The 15234-nt window shown below is 42.1% G+C and overlaps 2 protein-coding genes across 2 annotated transcripts; one reads left to right on the top strand and one right to left on the bottom strand.

Annotated features, from left to right (window-relative positions):
- Positions 1-857: 857 nt before the first annotated feature.
- LOC136443911 (glycerotoxin paralog 1-like) lies at positions 858-12392 on the top strand. The gene is made up of 18 exons (XM_066441286.1): positions 858-865; positions 959-1047; positions 1514-1657; positions 1903-2023; positions 2282-2353; positions 2476-2547; positions 2893-2964; positions 3366-3632; positions 4032-4194; positions 4423-4683; positions 5133-5213; positions 5599-5802; positions 8747-9391; positions 9599-9724; positions 9943-10038; positions 10446-10596; positions 11040-11171; positions 11527-12392. The coding sequence occupies exons 1-18, from the start codon at positions 858-860 to the stop codon at positions 11751-11753; spliced, it is 2931 nt and encodes a 976-aa protein (XP_066297383.1). The 3' UTR covers positions 11754-12392.
- Positions 12204-15227, bottom strand: LOC136444030 (transmembrane protein 220-like). The gene is made up of 6 exons (XM_066441438.1): positions 15035-15227; positions 14739-14768; positions 14481-14538; positions 13802-13925; positions 13641-13694; positions 12204-13425 (listed from the first exon to the last, which is right to left on the bottom strand). The coding sequence occupies exons 1-6, from the start codon at positions 15107-15109 to the stop codon at positions 13293-13295; spliced, it is 474 nt and encodes a 157-aa protein (XP_066297535.1). The 5' UTR covers positions 15110-15227; the 3' UTR covers positions 12204-13292.
- Positions 15228-15234: the final 7 nt, after the last annotated feature.

The following is a 15234-nucleotide window of genomic DNA, read 5'->3' as shown; positions in this document are numbered from 1 at the left end:
TGAATGATCGATGTATAACTAAATAGTTGAACGGAATGTTTATTTTGTCTAATGCTTAATGCCTTATTTGTAGGTCCTTCTACTTTGACCGCTCCTTCGGTTGCTGCTATTTAAGCGACAAGACGAGGTCTTCTGGCTCCTACGTGTCCTCCAACTCGCACGACTACCACGAAGTCAAATCCGGTGAGAGTCACCGAATCCTTCCAACAGCTAACGAAAAATCAAAATTCGTGGCCTTTCACATTTGGTTGAAACGGAATTCTTAAATTTCCCAGTTCAAGTGCTCAATGGTTCCACTTCGTTGTATGTATGGGCAGTTTCATTTGACGAGATACACATAATGCAACAGCATTATACTTTAGGTAGTCTTACTAGATACAAATTCCTCAGTTGTACCGTACGTACGTAGTTGTAGAAGAAAATACGGTGTCCATCTGAGAGCTTACTTTACTTAAACCAGAGCTCTTTTTTTATTCCGCGTTTTAAAACACCACGTTGCACTGTTTTAGGCGTGTTGTCGGACTACTACGAGGTTCAGAGAAGCCACCAACTCGCCAACAACAACGACCTGGTGTTGTGCAGCGTCAGTGTCGACAACTGCCAACAACGATGTCTTCAGGAGACCTCCTTCACCTGCAAGTCTTTCGACTTTACTCATTCATGGGGGTAGGTTTTCACAGACTATATACTATCGTATTAGCCCTGAGAAAATATCTAACTTCACTCAAATGTGCTAAATTCCTCACACAATCGTCACTATATACAAAAACATGTAGATTGAACACTTTTTGTTAGAGTATAGACACGCGAAATTTGACAAAGACAAAATCCTGAACTAATTTTGGTATGTGATGTACATGGCATTGTAATTGGACAGTCAGGATCGGTCTTTTAAACAAAGATAAATACTGTTTTATTTTGCTTAACTGAAGGCTCTCTGTTTTTCATTTTTGAGCAGATGTTGCTATTTGAGCTCTTCTGACCGAACAACTGCATCCTCGAGTTATCAGTCCGCAAGCGGAATTGACTACTACCAAGTCAAGACTGGTAAGTTTACATCAAAGATCATAAAATCAGATCATTGAAGTGATTTTGATAAAATGAATACATTTTAATTGATAAACCAATTTTGCATATACTTATGCAAATAAGTGTCTTGTTCTAAAGATTTTATGTCCAGCTTTCCTGAAGCGTGACGAAGAAGACTTGAACTTAAAAAGACAAACTCAAATGGAGATCAATGAAGTATCAAGTGAACCTGAGCTGTACCATTGCCTCAAAAGAAAAGTCGAACCCATCAAAACTAGCTTGATGTATATTTCAGAATGTAGTATAGGCAATAGTATATCGCTGTATCTATCATTGTTATACAATGTATCTACATCATATGCAATTAGCCCTAGGCCAATCATTTGCAATAAACTTTACTGTTACTAAAAGAAATTTGTTTGCAAAGCCTGGGAACTGGATTTGAAATTTGCTGATTTCGCCATCCACTCTATCCTGTTTCCAGGTTACCGTTGGCGAACCGACGGGCGGTGTGGATCCGGATACTCGGCGGATCTGGCGAACCCCGCCGAATGTAACCCCGATGGAGACTACTGCTGCGTGAGCACCAGGTGCCAGACGGGCACATGTAGCAGCGGGGCAGACTATCGTGAGTTGTCATTCATGGGTTGGCAACATGGGGGCGCAAATGTCAGCAACTCTAAGGCGTGCTGAAGATAGAGAGTACACGCTACAATTTCCTGTAGCTATGTTGAATCTCTTTTTTTTTATTCATTGGAATCCCATACTACACAAAAAATCTGTTCCTACTTTGGTTCCCGTGCTTACTTCTTGTTTTAAAAGGAAATGCCACTACAAAGGATTTATGTTGTTTTATCTCTCCTTTTTTATCAGGTGGTTGGAACAGATGTGGCGAGCGGGAGTGCACGTGCTCCTCTAGCGACAAGAGAGTGAGCTGCAACAGCCGCTCTCTGACCTACGTGGACTTCTTCGTCCCAAGGAGCACAAGATATCTGTAAGAATTTCGATCTTCTACAGCATATCGCAACCAAAAAATACATTTTACCATCCTATATCTATACAATGAAAGAAATAAGTTTACACCTCTTGCGAAAATATTGTACAAGGTGTAAGCGAAAAATGTCGTTTTTATTCGGAATTTGATTATTACTTTTTTTCTGATATGATTGTATTGTATACTTCATACGTGCATAATAACATTGCCTCCTACAAATCTATAACATTGTGTACTATATGGTTCATCACTTTACAGAGACCTGAGGTCCAACGACCTTCACGGGGTTCCAGTCGCCACACTAGCCGGGCTCAACGAACTCACCACGCTGTAAGCTTTAATGTGATTTCGAACAGTTTCTGGAAGTAACGTTATTATTTTCATCATAAGTCCAGTGCTTGAAAACAATATCAGAACGCTCGTATCAACCGATTGTTTTTCCTTTTCTGCAGAGACTTGTCCAATAACCACATCAGCACCTTGCCGTACGGACTCATGGAGGACCTCAGCAGTCTGCAGACACTGTAAGCGAATATTTGTGGTGTCACCCTTGTTGTTTAAACGTATTGATATGGGGTAATAACCCAGGTAGAACTTATATCTAAAGCTCCATAACAACATAGTTTATTGTCATCACTAAAGAGGCATTGATTGTCTAAGCTACAGTTGACTGTAAACCGTAATAAAGTTTAGTAGAAGAGGCTGTACGTTTAAAAAAAGATGGACTGATTGGTTCATGAAATACTATTCATCGAGAATAAGAGGAAATTGCATCTTTCGAAAGAGCAAATGACTGATAAAATTGCCATACTAATGTTCAGATAGTAGACACATGTTTGCTAAGATGCAAATGCTTTCTTTCCTGACAGGAAGCTGAACAGCAACACGTTTATTAACTTCGACATGGGGACAGTTCTGAACATACCCACCTTGAGGAACTTGTAAGCTTTTCGCATTTCTTATAAACATAATCTGATATCCTGTAATTCCGACAGTGTCTTTATGCACCCTAAGCATACGTGGTATCCATATAGCACAAGTAGCTTCAATACAAAATACAAGGAAATTTTACAAATCTGCTTTCTATTTTGGAAGTTAGGACAAATAAGATACCAAGTCATAAAGGAAAGCTAGTTATATGCTTTAATTTGAGGATTATTTGAGGGTGGTAATTTATCATCATGCAATCACATCGCATTAGGCAGCAAACATACATGCACGCTTCAAGTGGGACCTTGTTTTAGTCTGCTTGTACATGGTTGACCTATGCTACCAGCGACGATACAAAGCTAGTGAAATTTGACTAAAATACACCAGTTTGTTTTCCTTTGCCCGTTTTCAGCTACCTGTCGTCGAGCACTCGCGTCAGGTTTACGTGGACCTACCAGCCCGAGACGTTCCCCGGCGTGTCCTGTCCCTCCTCCAACTGTTACTCCGCCTGTGGAGATCCCAGCTACCTGAACGGTCCTCAGGACTGGAGCCGGCTACAGGCACACCTCGTCATCAAGAAACTGTACTTCGACTTGTCGGAACTGTTCTATTACGTCAGCGACGTCACACAGTCCGTCACCATCTACGCCGATACCGTGGTGACGTCCGTCGGTGTTAGGTACGTCATGTACAAAGTCACGTCTTCAGAGACATTTGGTCAGTCACCACGAAGAAGGCCAAAGATTAGATCGAAAGTTCGAAAATCTCCTTCGAGTTGGACAAAGGACATAGACAAAGAAAATATGTATGTAAAGCACCATGAACGCTCACTTCACGCCCCTCGAACTGAGTAAAAAGAAAATTATTGCATGGATGCACAAAATGACAGTTACACAATCAACTGTTTCAAAATTTTGAAACAGTCATTTTGAAACAGCATGTTTCAAAATGATATCCAGTTGCTTGAGTAACTGTTATTTGGCGTATCTTAATACCTGGATGTCTAGCCTTCGTCAACGTATTGCATGGTTTTATCCTATGGTTGGTCCCTAAATGAAGATTTTTCTTCTTGTTGCAGCTTCAACTTCGCCTTGACCATCAACGCGCGTCAGTTCTGGACGGACGACGGCTACCTGTCCTTCAGCCTCCCGAGCGGTCAGCACTCCGGCCCCATGGTCAGCTGTGGGAAACTGGACGACAACTGGCGGCAGATAAACATCAAAATTGGAGACTGTCTGAAGGTAAGACGGGCTTGTGATCAAAATTGACATACAGTCAAACCTGACCAGAAGGCAACTCAGGGAACGGATAAATCTGGTCTATGTCGACAGGTGGTCGCTGAAGGCAGATTTCTCAATGTGTTACTGGGGAAAAATATCAAAGTGGACCACCAAAATAGTGGTCATCTTGTACACTGACACTGTAGGTAAAATTATACCATGGACCTCCTTATTGTATTGCCCTTTCAGGTGAACCTGGTGACAAACGAGTCCTACGCGATGCCGTACCCGTGTAGCCAGACGTCCGACTCCGCCCTGACGGTCCAGGCCGATAAGGACGTGTTGGGCGTGGCTGTGCAGTGTGCGCGGGTACTGGCCGACAGTCACGACCTGAGCGACCCGCGCAGTCTGCCCATGCGCATGGTGGACTGGGCCATTGTGCAGTCCCGCAGGGGTGGAGCCATAGGTGTCGTTCATTCTGACGCCATTCAAGCAAGGTTGGAGCTCAAGGTAATGAAGAGTCTTATCTTGAAATGACAAAGGAAAAAAAAATGACAAAAAATAAAGCCACTTTTGAACTATCGTAAGGTCTCAAAGCATGCCAATAGAAGATAGCACACAACGTTATTAAGATTTGTTTCTTTTAGGTGTCGTTTCCATAACTTAATAACACGTACTTTAAGAACTTAAGTAGTACTTTAATTTGGTCCAACGATGACGAGAAAGTAAAGAAGCTAACCAAAGTATGGCAATCATAACCATGGATGATGTCCCTCTATGCTATACATTGGAAGAGCGCCGACAATATTGATTATTTCAAAAGAACCAGTAACTCAATAAACTTAAAATTGCACAAGTATCTGTTTAGGTCCAAATAGTAAATGCTTCTATTTCTATATGAATAAATATTCAGTATGTTAGATTCCCCATTAACTTATACTTCTAACTATGTCCCACAGTTGGCGGGTGCCGGATACCATTACGTGCCTTACATGTCTATGGCTGTGTACCAGAACATGTTGGGTAACTACTACACTCAGGTAACTACTACAATAACACTTGTTGCTGTTGTTGTTTAAACTTCTTCTTCTTTTTCTTTGACGATGAAAAATGCCCATCGCCAGTTTGGGTAACTGATTAGGTAATGGAACCTCTCTAACATACATGTGGATGTTGTATTCGTGTTATTGTGCTCAATTTTCCAGAATGTAACTTTCTCCTCCACTACAGAAGTCATTTTTTCACACATATATTGCTATGGATATATGTCTACGCTACAAAATCAAAATCAAGTATCCGTATGGCAACCACAGGTAGAGATGACGAGCAATAAAGAGAAACATTCTTACATCGCACCGGACAGAGGTATCGTTGAATTGTGGCTACTCACAGTTTACACTCCCTTAAGCTTGTTTTGCGTTGCAGATTGACGTGTACCGCCAGGAGTATAACCGGCTGATGGACCGGACCCAGGCCATTAACGTCCGGCTGGAGGCGGCACGGGCACTGCTGGCACGTGTAAATGACGTCACGACCCTTCAGGAACAGGACCTGGCAGATCTGGAGCAGGAGATCGAACGCACCAAGCAAACCAGGGTGGAAATGAAGGATCTCTTCGAGGATTCAAAGGTACGTCTGAAATATTTTGACTATTGTTAACCACATTAAAGTAAAATACGACTATTGGTGGGACCTTTGGTGAGACCCTCGGTGGCAAATAAGCAGATGCTGGCACACTTGTGTATGTTTACATACTTGTGTAGTGGCATTGAAGTGGCTCCTTGGTACCTTGTACAGGACGAAGAAGACGTTGATGATGCCCTACATGTTTTCACAGTTATGTTCAATAACATAGCTGACCATCATGCTCCGATGAAAAAGCGTACATCTAAGTCGAACCCAGTGGCATGGCTGGACGAAGAGCTCAGGGAACTGATGCAACTTCGGGATGATGCGAGGAGAGAATCCGTCGCTTCTGGTCTCCAGTCCGACACTGAGGTCTACAAGAAGCTCCGAAACGCAGCTGTGAAGCTCAACAGGAAGAAGAAGGCGGCATACTTTAAAGCAAAATTGGCAGAGAACAAAAACGACCCCAAAGCAATGTGGAAAACATTAAACGGCATCCTGGGAAAAGGTTCTAAAATCTCATCTGGTGTAGTTGAACAAGATGGCGTCTACCTTACGAAAGCAAAGGACATTGCTGAACATTTCAATACCTTTTTCCTGAACAAAGTCAACACCTTACGGCAACAAATGAATCTACAAACTGATGATACCTTACTTCACTTGATTGAAAGGAAGATCATGGCTGGTAAAGAAGACTGCAGTTTTGAACTTAAGCAAGTTGATATTGACGAAGTGTACAAACTCCTCCTGTCTCTTCCAGAAGGAAAATCAACAGGCCTAGATAACATGGATAACAAACTTCTGAGGCTTGCAGCGAAGCACGTTTCCATCCCTCTCTGTTACATCATCAACTTGTCTATGACTACCTCAGTCTATCCAAGGGAATGGAAGAAAGCCAAGGTCGTACCCATTCCAAAGTCAACGACAGCATCCTTCTGTGGTTCAAATAGCAGGCCAATCAGTCTTCTCTCTGCTACCAGCAAGATTATGGAGCGCATCGTCAGTAAACAAATCTCAGATTACTTTCAGCAGAACTCACTAATGTCCAGTCACCAACACGCGTACAGGAAAAACCATTCAACTTGCACTGCACTGCTGCACATGGTGGATGATTGGTATCGCAATATTGATCAGGGAAACTTGGTAGGTGCTATTTTCTTGGACTTTTCTGCTGCCTTTGACCTAGTCGACCACAGTTGTCTACTTCAGAAACTAGGATGCTATGGTTTCAGTGAATCCACAACAGAATGGATGGCAAGCTACCTGATAGGCAGGGAGCAATGTGTACACATCAATGGGACAAACTCTTCTTTTGTGGAGTTACCTTGCGGCGTTCCTCAAGGGAGCTGTTTAGGGCCCCTTCTTTTCACGATTTACACAAACGACCTGCCGCTTGCCACAACACAGGCCACAGCAGATATGTATGCTGACGACACCTCAGCCTACACCTGCGACCCTTCAATTGACACAATTTCATGTAAACTACAAAGAGAGGTGAGCAACATCTGCAACTGGGTTAGAACGAACAAGCTTTTCCTAAACAAAAACAAAACAAAATGTATGGTTTTTGGGAGTGTACCCAAACTGCTGGCAAGACCGACACTCAACCTAACTGTTGATGGCAAACGTATTGAACAAGTCCCGGAGGTAAAACTACTTGGTACAACTGTCGATGAACGTCTCACTTGGAATACTCACACGAGGACAACCTCAAAGAAAATGGCCAAGTCCCTTGGAATGATCAGAAGATGTGCTACATACATGGACCAGACAATCTTAAAAACGGTGATTGAATGCCTGACATTGACATACATGGACTACTGTAGCCCTGTCTGGTCATGCACCACAAAGAGAAATATTAAGTCCCTACAAATAGTGCAAAATAAGGCTTCACGTTTGCTTCAGTTGAAACCACTGTGGAAACCTGTACACACTAGACTATCATTGAACACTATGACTACTTTTAGAAGGATTGTCTTCACTAATGAACCTGAGTGTCTTGCGAGTAGACTGCTTTCTGTCAACAAGCAGCACACGCACAGAACACGATTTGCTTCAAAGCCAACTTTTAGACTAGACAAACCTAAGACAAATGCATTAAAGAAGACTTTTATGTACAGGGCTGTCGCAACGTGGAACCAGCTCCCGGTAGAGCTACAGACCACCCTTTCTGCTCGTACTTTTAAAGCCAGAATCTGTGAGCACTTGTTATAAAGTGTAGAACTGATTCATAAGTAAATGGCATTGTATCGCAAATGATTTTACTCAATTAAGGAAGGACCTCTAATTCTAAGTAGATTCCTGAATCAATTTCAATTAGATAGTTTTTTAAATGACATGTAATCAGCTATCTGTAATTAATGTAAATATTGAATGTTGTTATGTTGTTATCGTCAATGCATGTATTGTCATTTTGATGTTGTATTGTATGATGTTAAGAAGTCCAGGAAGACTAGTGGTGTGCCTTAGGGCACACCACTAATGGATTTTCTTCAATAAAGACAATAAAGACAAGACAATTGTGTGAACAATCTAAAGGCTCGGTGAGCGTCACTCCACCGTCAATTTAGGAAAGTCGTATAAAGTGCCTTCCTCAAAAGCACAACGTCAAGAAATGGCGCGCAATTGATGCAGAACCCAACGCTATAATAGTTACGCTATACCGACGCTGTTAATTAGTAACATTAGAGTTTACAAGTTTGCAATGGAAGATAGAAATACTAATCTCCAAGCAGATCCAACGGTTGCGAAGACCGTATCCAACTGGCAGAAGAAATTTTATTGCAAAGTCCTTTTGCCAATTGGATACGGTCTTGTCAACCGTTGGACCTGCTAAAGACTAAGACATACACGTTTATATCTAAAACCCATTCAAATGCCACAAGATTCACCTGATGATTCCAAGAATCATTACAGTAAAATTAACGTAAATCCTACTCTTTTGTAGGTGGATCTCGACAGCGCGCGGCAAGCCTTCGAGGACGGAATCGAACAGTACAAGCAAGAGCAAGCCGCGAAGGCCGCCTTTGGTTTCCTCAGGGCCATTCTATCAATCTTCACACTGGGAGCTCAGCCTCCGGAAGACGACGAAGTCGCGGACATAGAGACCCTGATCGGAGCGGTGGTCGACATCGCCAATACAATCAAACAGCTGTCGATTCTGTTCGACCAACTTGCCGACTTCGACGCGATTCTGGAAAAAACCATGGCGGCAGTGGAAGACCTGTCTCTGGCGGAGTACGAGGACTACATCCTGGATGTGCAGCAGGCTGCGGACCTGCACGTGTCGCTGGTGGAGTGGGGGAACCTGAAGGTGGCCGCCGACGTGCTGCTCGGTCACGGCAATGTGCAGAAGATCAGGGGGTCCGGGAAGTACCGCCGGGCGCTGTCGGACACGAGCCAGTGGGGGAAGGCCGTGAGCGAGCAGACCATCGCGCTGGCTCAGATGATGGTGCAGTACCAGAGCGGCCAGCGGTGGCTGAAGGCGTCCGAGCGGGAGAGAGACCGCATCCAGGCGCAGATCTCTCTGGACGAAAGCCGGCGGGAAATCAGTCTAGAGACAGAAGCTGCGGCGGGGATGCAAGCCTTCCAGGTATGTTTAGTTTTAAAGTTAAGCATTTTGGATGCTGTTCATTCAAGTTGAACGTTTTTTACATGTATGTGACTTATTTTACCTTTATGTGCTAGGAAATGTTTTACTAAATTACCAATACTGGCAGAATTTCCTCATTCTATGTATACTTTACTATACTCTACCAATTCGACATTGTTACTGATGATAACGTATGTGATTTTTCAGGTCAAACTGGGCATGAACAACATCCTGCTGGACTACTGCGGATCGTACTTCTACTTCCAGTTCCGACAGTGCGGCAGCAGCTACAGACCCAGCATGAGCGATGACATGCTTACTCTGCTCCAAAAGGTAGGAATATTTCTACAAAACAATATTTTTGTGCTTGACTGATGACGGAGACAAAAAACGTTGGAATATTCGAATATAGGACATTCGATATATCGCTATCAAGTCTCAGTGCTGAAAACACCAATGTCCTGTTGACGCTGCATGCATCTGTGAAAACTCTACCTGTTTTGTTATCGTTCATGTTTTAACAAATCAGATACTTGCTTCCCCTCTATTAGATCAACAACGCCAACCGTGACGTCCAGGCCAGCTTAGGCAGTTTCACCAGAGTGCCGCAACCCTTCGACGATATTCAGATCAACCTGTCTGACTCGGTACGTCTTCTTTTAGATACAAGTTGTCCGTACTTATTATGACATTGAACTATTATTCAAAATGGGATTTTTGCTATTTGGTTGTATAAACAGTTACAAGATCATAGGCAGACATTCGCAACTTTATCTACTTTGTCCAATATCTACATGAAAGAAAGAAAATGCCATCTTTTGCTTTACATATAGTGTCACTAACAAGAGACAAATTTATCAAAGACTTTAGACTTGGTTATCTTGGGCATTATCAAGGATCCTTTCTGTACGCAAACCTTTCTCCGGAATAACCTGTATGCTCTTGGGTTTCAAGGTTTGTGTCAAAACTATCATAAAGGTTGATATTTGAACACAAGATTGTCAAGAATATGAAATAGACTTTTGAATGTTTAAACAACATATCTACTCTGTAGATCAACGCAGATGACTGCCAAGGCATCGATAGTTGTCCCATAGACCAGCTGAAACAGACGGGTTCTCTCAGCTTCTCCCTGGACCTGAGTAACCCCACCTTCAGCGGGTGGGACCGTGTGAGGATCGAGCGGGTCCGGGCGTTTATCAGAGGTATGTCACTGGTCATACTGGCTACAACGTGCACTAGATAAAAGACTCTTATACAAGAGCGTTAACTTCCCAATTAAAGCCACATTAGGCCTGGGAAGCAAACGAGAGAATATATGTACGTCAGTGTAGAGATTCTTATCTGTCAAAATCGGCAATTCTACAGGTAGAGATCCGTCAGAGTCTTTGTCGATAGAGACTCTGATCAGGATTTCTTCTGGTAGAATCACCGATTGTACTGGTAGAATCACCGATTGCACTGGTAGAATCACTGGCTGTACTGGTTGAGATACTGATCGCGATCTCTACCGGTAGAATTGCCGGTTCTTCAAGATTGCGATCTCTAAACTAACTTTGATAATATACATACATACATGTGTATTGAAAATTAGGAAAAGTTGTCTGATCATGACAACAAACTACTGAGTACTTCCTACTTCCCACAGGGGCTGACAACACCGGCAGTCATCTGCGTGTGTCCATCAGTAACAGTGGCGAGTTTCTGGACCGGTACCAGGGCACGGACTATGAGTTCGCCAGCCTGCCGGTCAAGAGGCGGTTTGAGTACAACCCTAATGGTGAGAACTTCAAACTGTCAATGCAAAAAAAAAAGCAAAAGGCCAGTAAATGATTTACTTCAAAAGCAACTGTTTCCTTAAACATCTAGGTAGTCACAAAGTTTTCATGATTCTCGTAGCTTTGACAGCAATAGGCTACTTCATAGTTTAAAGTGCGCATGTGCAGGGAGATTCATTGAGTAATACTTGCATGTCAAAGTAAAACACCCCTGGCCATTTTTCTTGTATTACCAGGGGCCTTCAACTTTGGCATATTACATACAATGCATCGGCCTGCACATGGGCAATTCAAACTGTGACCTAAGCTTATATATAGCATAAACCTTTACCTCCACCCCCCTTTTTCTAAATCCAGGGCTTCCCGGAAGTGACATCATCGTTGATGGTGAAGTACATCAGAGTTTCACAGGTTACTTCTACCAGACCACACCCTTCACCACCTGGATCATCCAGCTGCAGCCCAGCCTGAACCCAGGACTGGACCTCAGCGGAGTCACACATGTGGAGATCCACTTCAAGGGCAGCGTGGTGACCAATTACAGGGGTGTGGAGGTCCCCAGGAGCCTGGTCATTAACCTGTGAGGTCCCCACTCAGACCCATGCAGGGCTGACAGGAGCTTTAAATGGTGTCAAGTGATAGAAAATAAACCATCATGATATCTTGATATGATTCTGATATGGACAACTGTTTGGGAGGTCTTCCTGGCTCTTTGTACTTATTGGCATATCATTGATTGCAAAATTCCCTGCAGATTTCAACTGCTGTGAAATCTTGTTTTTGGAGTATCTCTGTGTACGTGTTTGTGTGAGAGCATGTGTCTGTGTGTTTCTGAAGGGGCTGAAGTCTGCTGTCTCTGTGAGACTGAAAGGGTCTCAAAGCAGTATAGGCAAGGCGGTAAAGTTTGTCATGTCAACTTCCATCAAAAACATTAACTTGCTATCAATCAAAGCAAGAACAAAACTCCTACCACAACTTTCATGAGACTATATCTAATTCAGTGAAAACACAAAAAAGCCAGATAATTGCAAAAGTAATGAAAGAACATCAATGTATCAGTACCATCATGATGTTGATAATATCAATACAAAAATAGCAAATATTCTTCAGGCTAAATAAAGATTTGCTTGCAGATACTACACATATTTCAATACACTTAGTGACTAGCTGGAATGATCAAACCAATGAAGCCAATGTTGTATTTTTAAAACAACATATCTGATTTGATACAACATCATATTCACTTATTCTACCAGCTCTTCAACTTCTCTCTGCTGGGATAAATAGAGTCTATAGACCATACACATTAACGGTTTGGCTTGGATAATTAGTTTAAGTCTGAGCAGTTGCAGGGTTAAATGCCTCCTGAGAAATATTGCACGAGAACAACAGAAAGGTAGAAAAGCTTTTCTTTGAAACCATGATCACTAACACTTTAGAGCTACTCAGCTATCCCTACACCTACCTACACACCTAAAACCTACTGCTGCCTGGTCTATTGTAAAGGATAGTTGAGGCGTTAAAGATAACAAGCACAGCACAGTTTGATAAGGCAACAATTGGCTGTTGGTTGTGTGCAATCATTTTGCGACTCAGTTTATGCAGATGTCAGAAACAACAGGGTTGCCAGGAAACCACAATTTTATATCATAACATCTGCTTGGAGATTAGTCATACAGATAGGTCCAAAAGTACTGTAAAAGGCTTTATGTTTGCAAAGATTTAATTTTGCGGTAGGAAGAAAATGGCCCACCTGCATTAAATGGAGTATTCCTGGTCGTTTTAAATTTGCGGTTGAAATAAGGGGCTAGGCCAGCAAAAAGCAGAACAAACATTTTTGCGTTGGTTTAAGTTTGCTGTGAAGAGGTTGCCACAGAAATCGTGAATGAAAAACCTCTGCAAACATTTCCCCTTTTACAGTAGCATATTGTAAATACATTTAAGTTCGCGTGGTTATTATTTCGCGGTAGGGAAAAAATGGAGTGTTTGTGGTGGTTTTAAGTTTGCGTTTGAACAATAGTAGCGCTACAATCATGGGGGCGAAAAACCATAAAACCACCGCGAAGATTTCTGCATTTACAGTATGCACCACTGAGGCCTGGACTACCAGTGGTGTTATGTCCTTAAATGGCACCCTGGCAGTGTTGTGGCTGCAGCGGTACCAGGCCAGAGTAGAAGTGGTAGTACCCCCACAGTACCACTGGTGCCACCGACAACAGGACTACCAGCCACGGACTCCAGCCTCCAGTGGTAGGCCTTTAGAATCAAAATACGTAATGATATAATAAAATCTGTAAAATTTGTATGCAATTGATAGCCAGGGTAGCCAAACAAATTACAAGAATTCATATTTTTGTATTGTAGTACATATATTATCATATTAAGGCATTATGCATCTTTCAGCATTGTAACTTATCAATGCATGTTACAACATCATCAAGAACAAGGTGAAAAAAAACTGCTGTACTTACCTTCGGGTTGTGATAATCAGCCAAGCTATCACAAGCAGTAAACCTCCAAACTCTCTGAAGAAAAAAAAATGAAGAACTGTTAACCAACAATCATTGAATATGTGCACCAATGCAGGTGAAAACAATTTCATTTACTGACTTCTCTCTGTAACACTGCTTACCTGCCCTCCTCACTGTTTAACAAGTGGGCCAGCTGCAGGGATGTCATGTCGGACAGGAGTTTCCCAGCTGCAGCCACACAGAGCAACAGGTGGGCACCTGCCAACACCTGCACAGGGCCTTTCTCTAGGAATGTGTGACAATCATAGAAAAATAAAGGGTAGGCATGTCAAAGTAAGAACGCTTTGCTGTAAGCACTAAGCACTGACATTGTTCTAAAGCCATTGTTGTTGTCTGAATAGCAATGTGCTGATCATCAGCTATCAGCCAGTGAAGCTTATAAATCTAAATGTAAGTTGTAACGTTTAAGTAAAACATCACTCTCTGTTGATGTTCCTTTGTTGTTTGCATCATTAAGATATCTTTTAATATCATACCCAATGTTATACAAAGTTATGACAAAGATAAACAAACTGGACATTCTACAGCAGTACAAAGGAAATTTAAAGCTGCTCGAAGGCCTGACTTTGACCCGCATACCAAATACCATCACAATTCAATACGGTAACTTGGTCAAACCCTTATCAACATGCAATTTCACGAACACATACTAGTACTGTACACACACACATACACAATATACTCATACACAGCCACCAAAACATTGTACCTATTTCACTGAGTTAAAAAGATAATTGTACATGAACATACTGCATGACAATGGGTAACATGATATTTTACCTGAGTCTTCTGACAGTGCAGCTGTCAGACACACCACTGTTGGAACTCCATAACCAACCTGAGGGACAGCAAAATAAAACTTACAGATTCACAAATCAAACCTGCAACATATCTGCATGCTGTCTAGTATATTGTAAATAGACTCATCTCAGTTTTATAAGACACTCTCATGCCGTAACAAATTCTGTAGCCTGGGATCCCCATATTTAAAAACAAAAAGCAGACAAACAAACAAACAAACAGAAACAAACATCTTACCATCCAGAGCTCTGGATCTGGGTCGTTCTTCTGCAAAGAAATTTGGGACAGTTAGATTGTAATAAAATAAACTGACTTTAGACCATAACTGGCAAGCAATTCTACACGTAAACATAATACATTGTATACATTTTGTAGAACTTTCATTTTTTACTCACTCATGTATACACTTTTAAATAATATTCATGTGTACAAATTGAAGTCAAGTTCACGACAGGTCCCTGGCACAACTGCCCAACTGCCACTAAACGTTACAAATACAACTTTCATCAGACAATATTCAAAAATTTCAATACCTGGACATATGTTGCCAATCCAAAGAAAGCGGCAAAGACAAAGTTGGCTGCACGCCACAGTGGTTGCTGAACCATTTTGCTGCTCAAATCCTCACTTAATTGGTCTCAAAACCATGAAATGTTGAAGTTTTGGTCCTAAACTCTGGCATTACTTCCTCCCACTCCTCCTCCTGCGAAGTTTCTCAACTTCTGACCTTTGA

The sequence above is a fragment of the Branchiostoma lanceolatum genome, chromosome 10 (assembly GCF_035083965.1).
Source record: "Branchiostoma lanceolatum isolate klBraLanc5 chromosome 10, klBraLanc5.hap2, whole genome shotgun sequence".
Lineage (NCBI taxonomy): Eukaryota > Metazoa > Chordata > Leptocardii > Amphioxiformes > Branchiostomatidae > Branchiostoma > Branchiostoma lanceolatum.
Note: the sequence above shows the minus strand (reverse complement) of the source record. Positions and strands in the feature narration are given on the sequence as shown.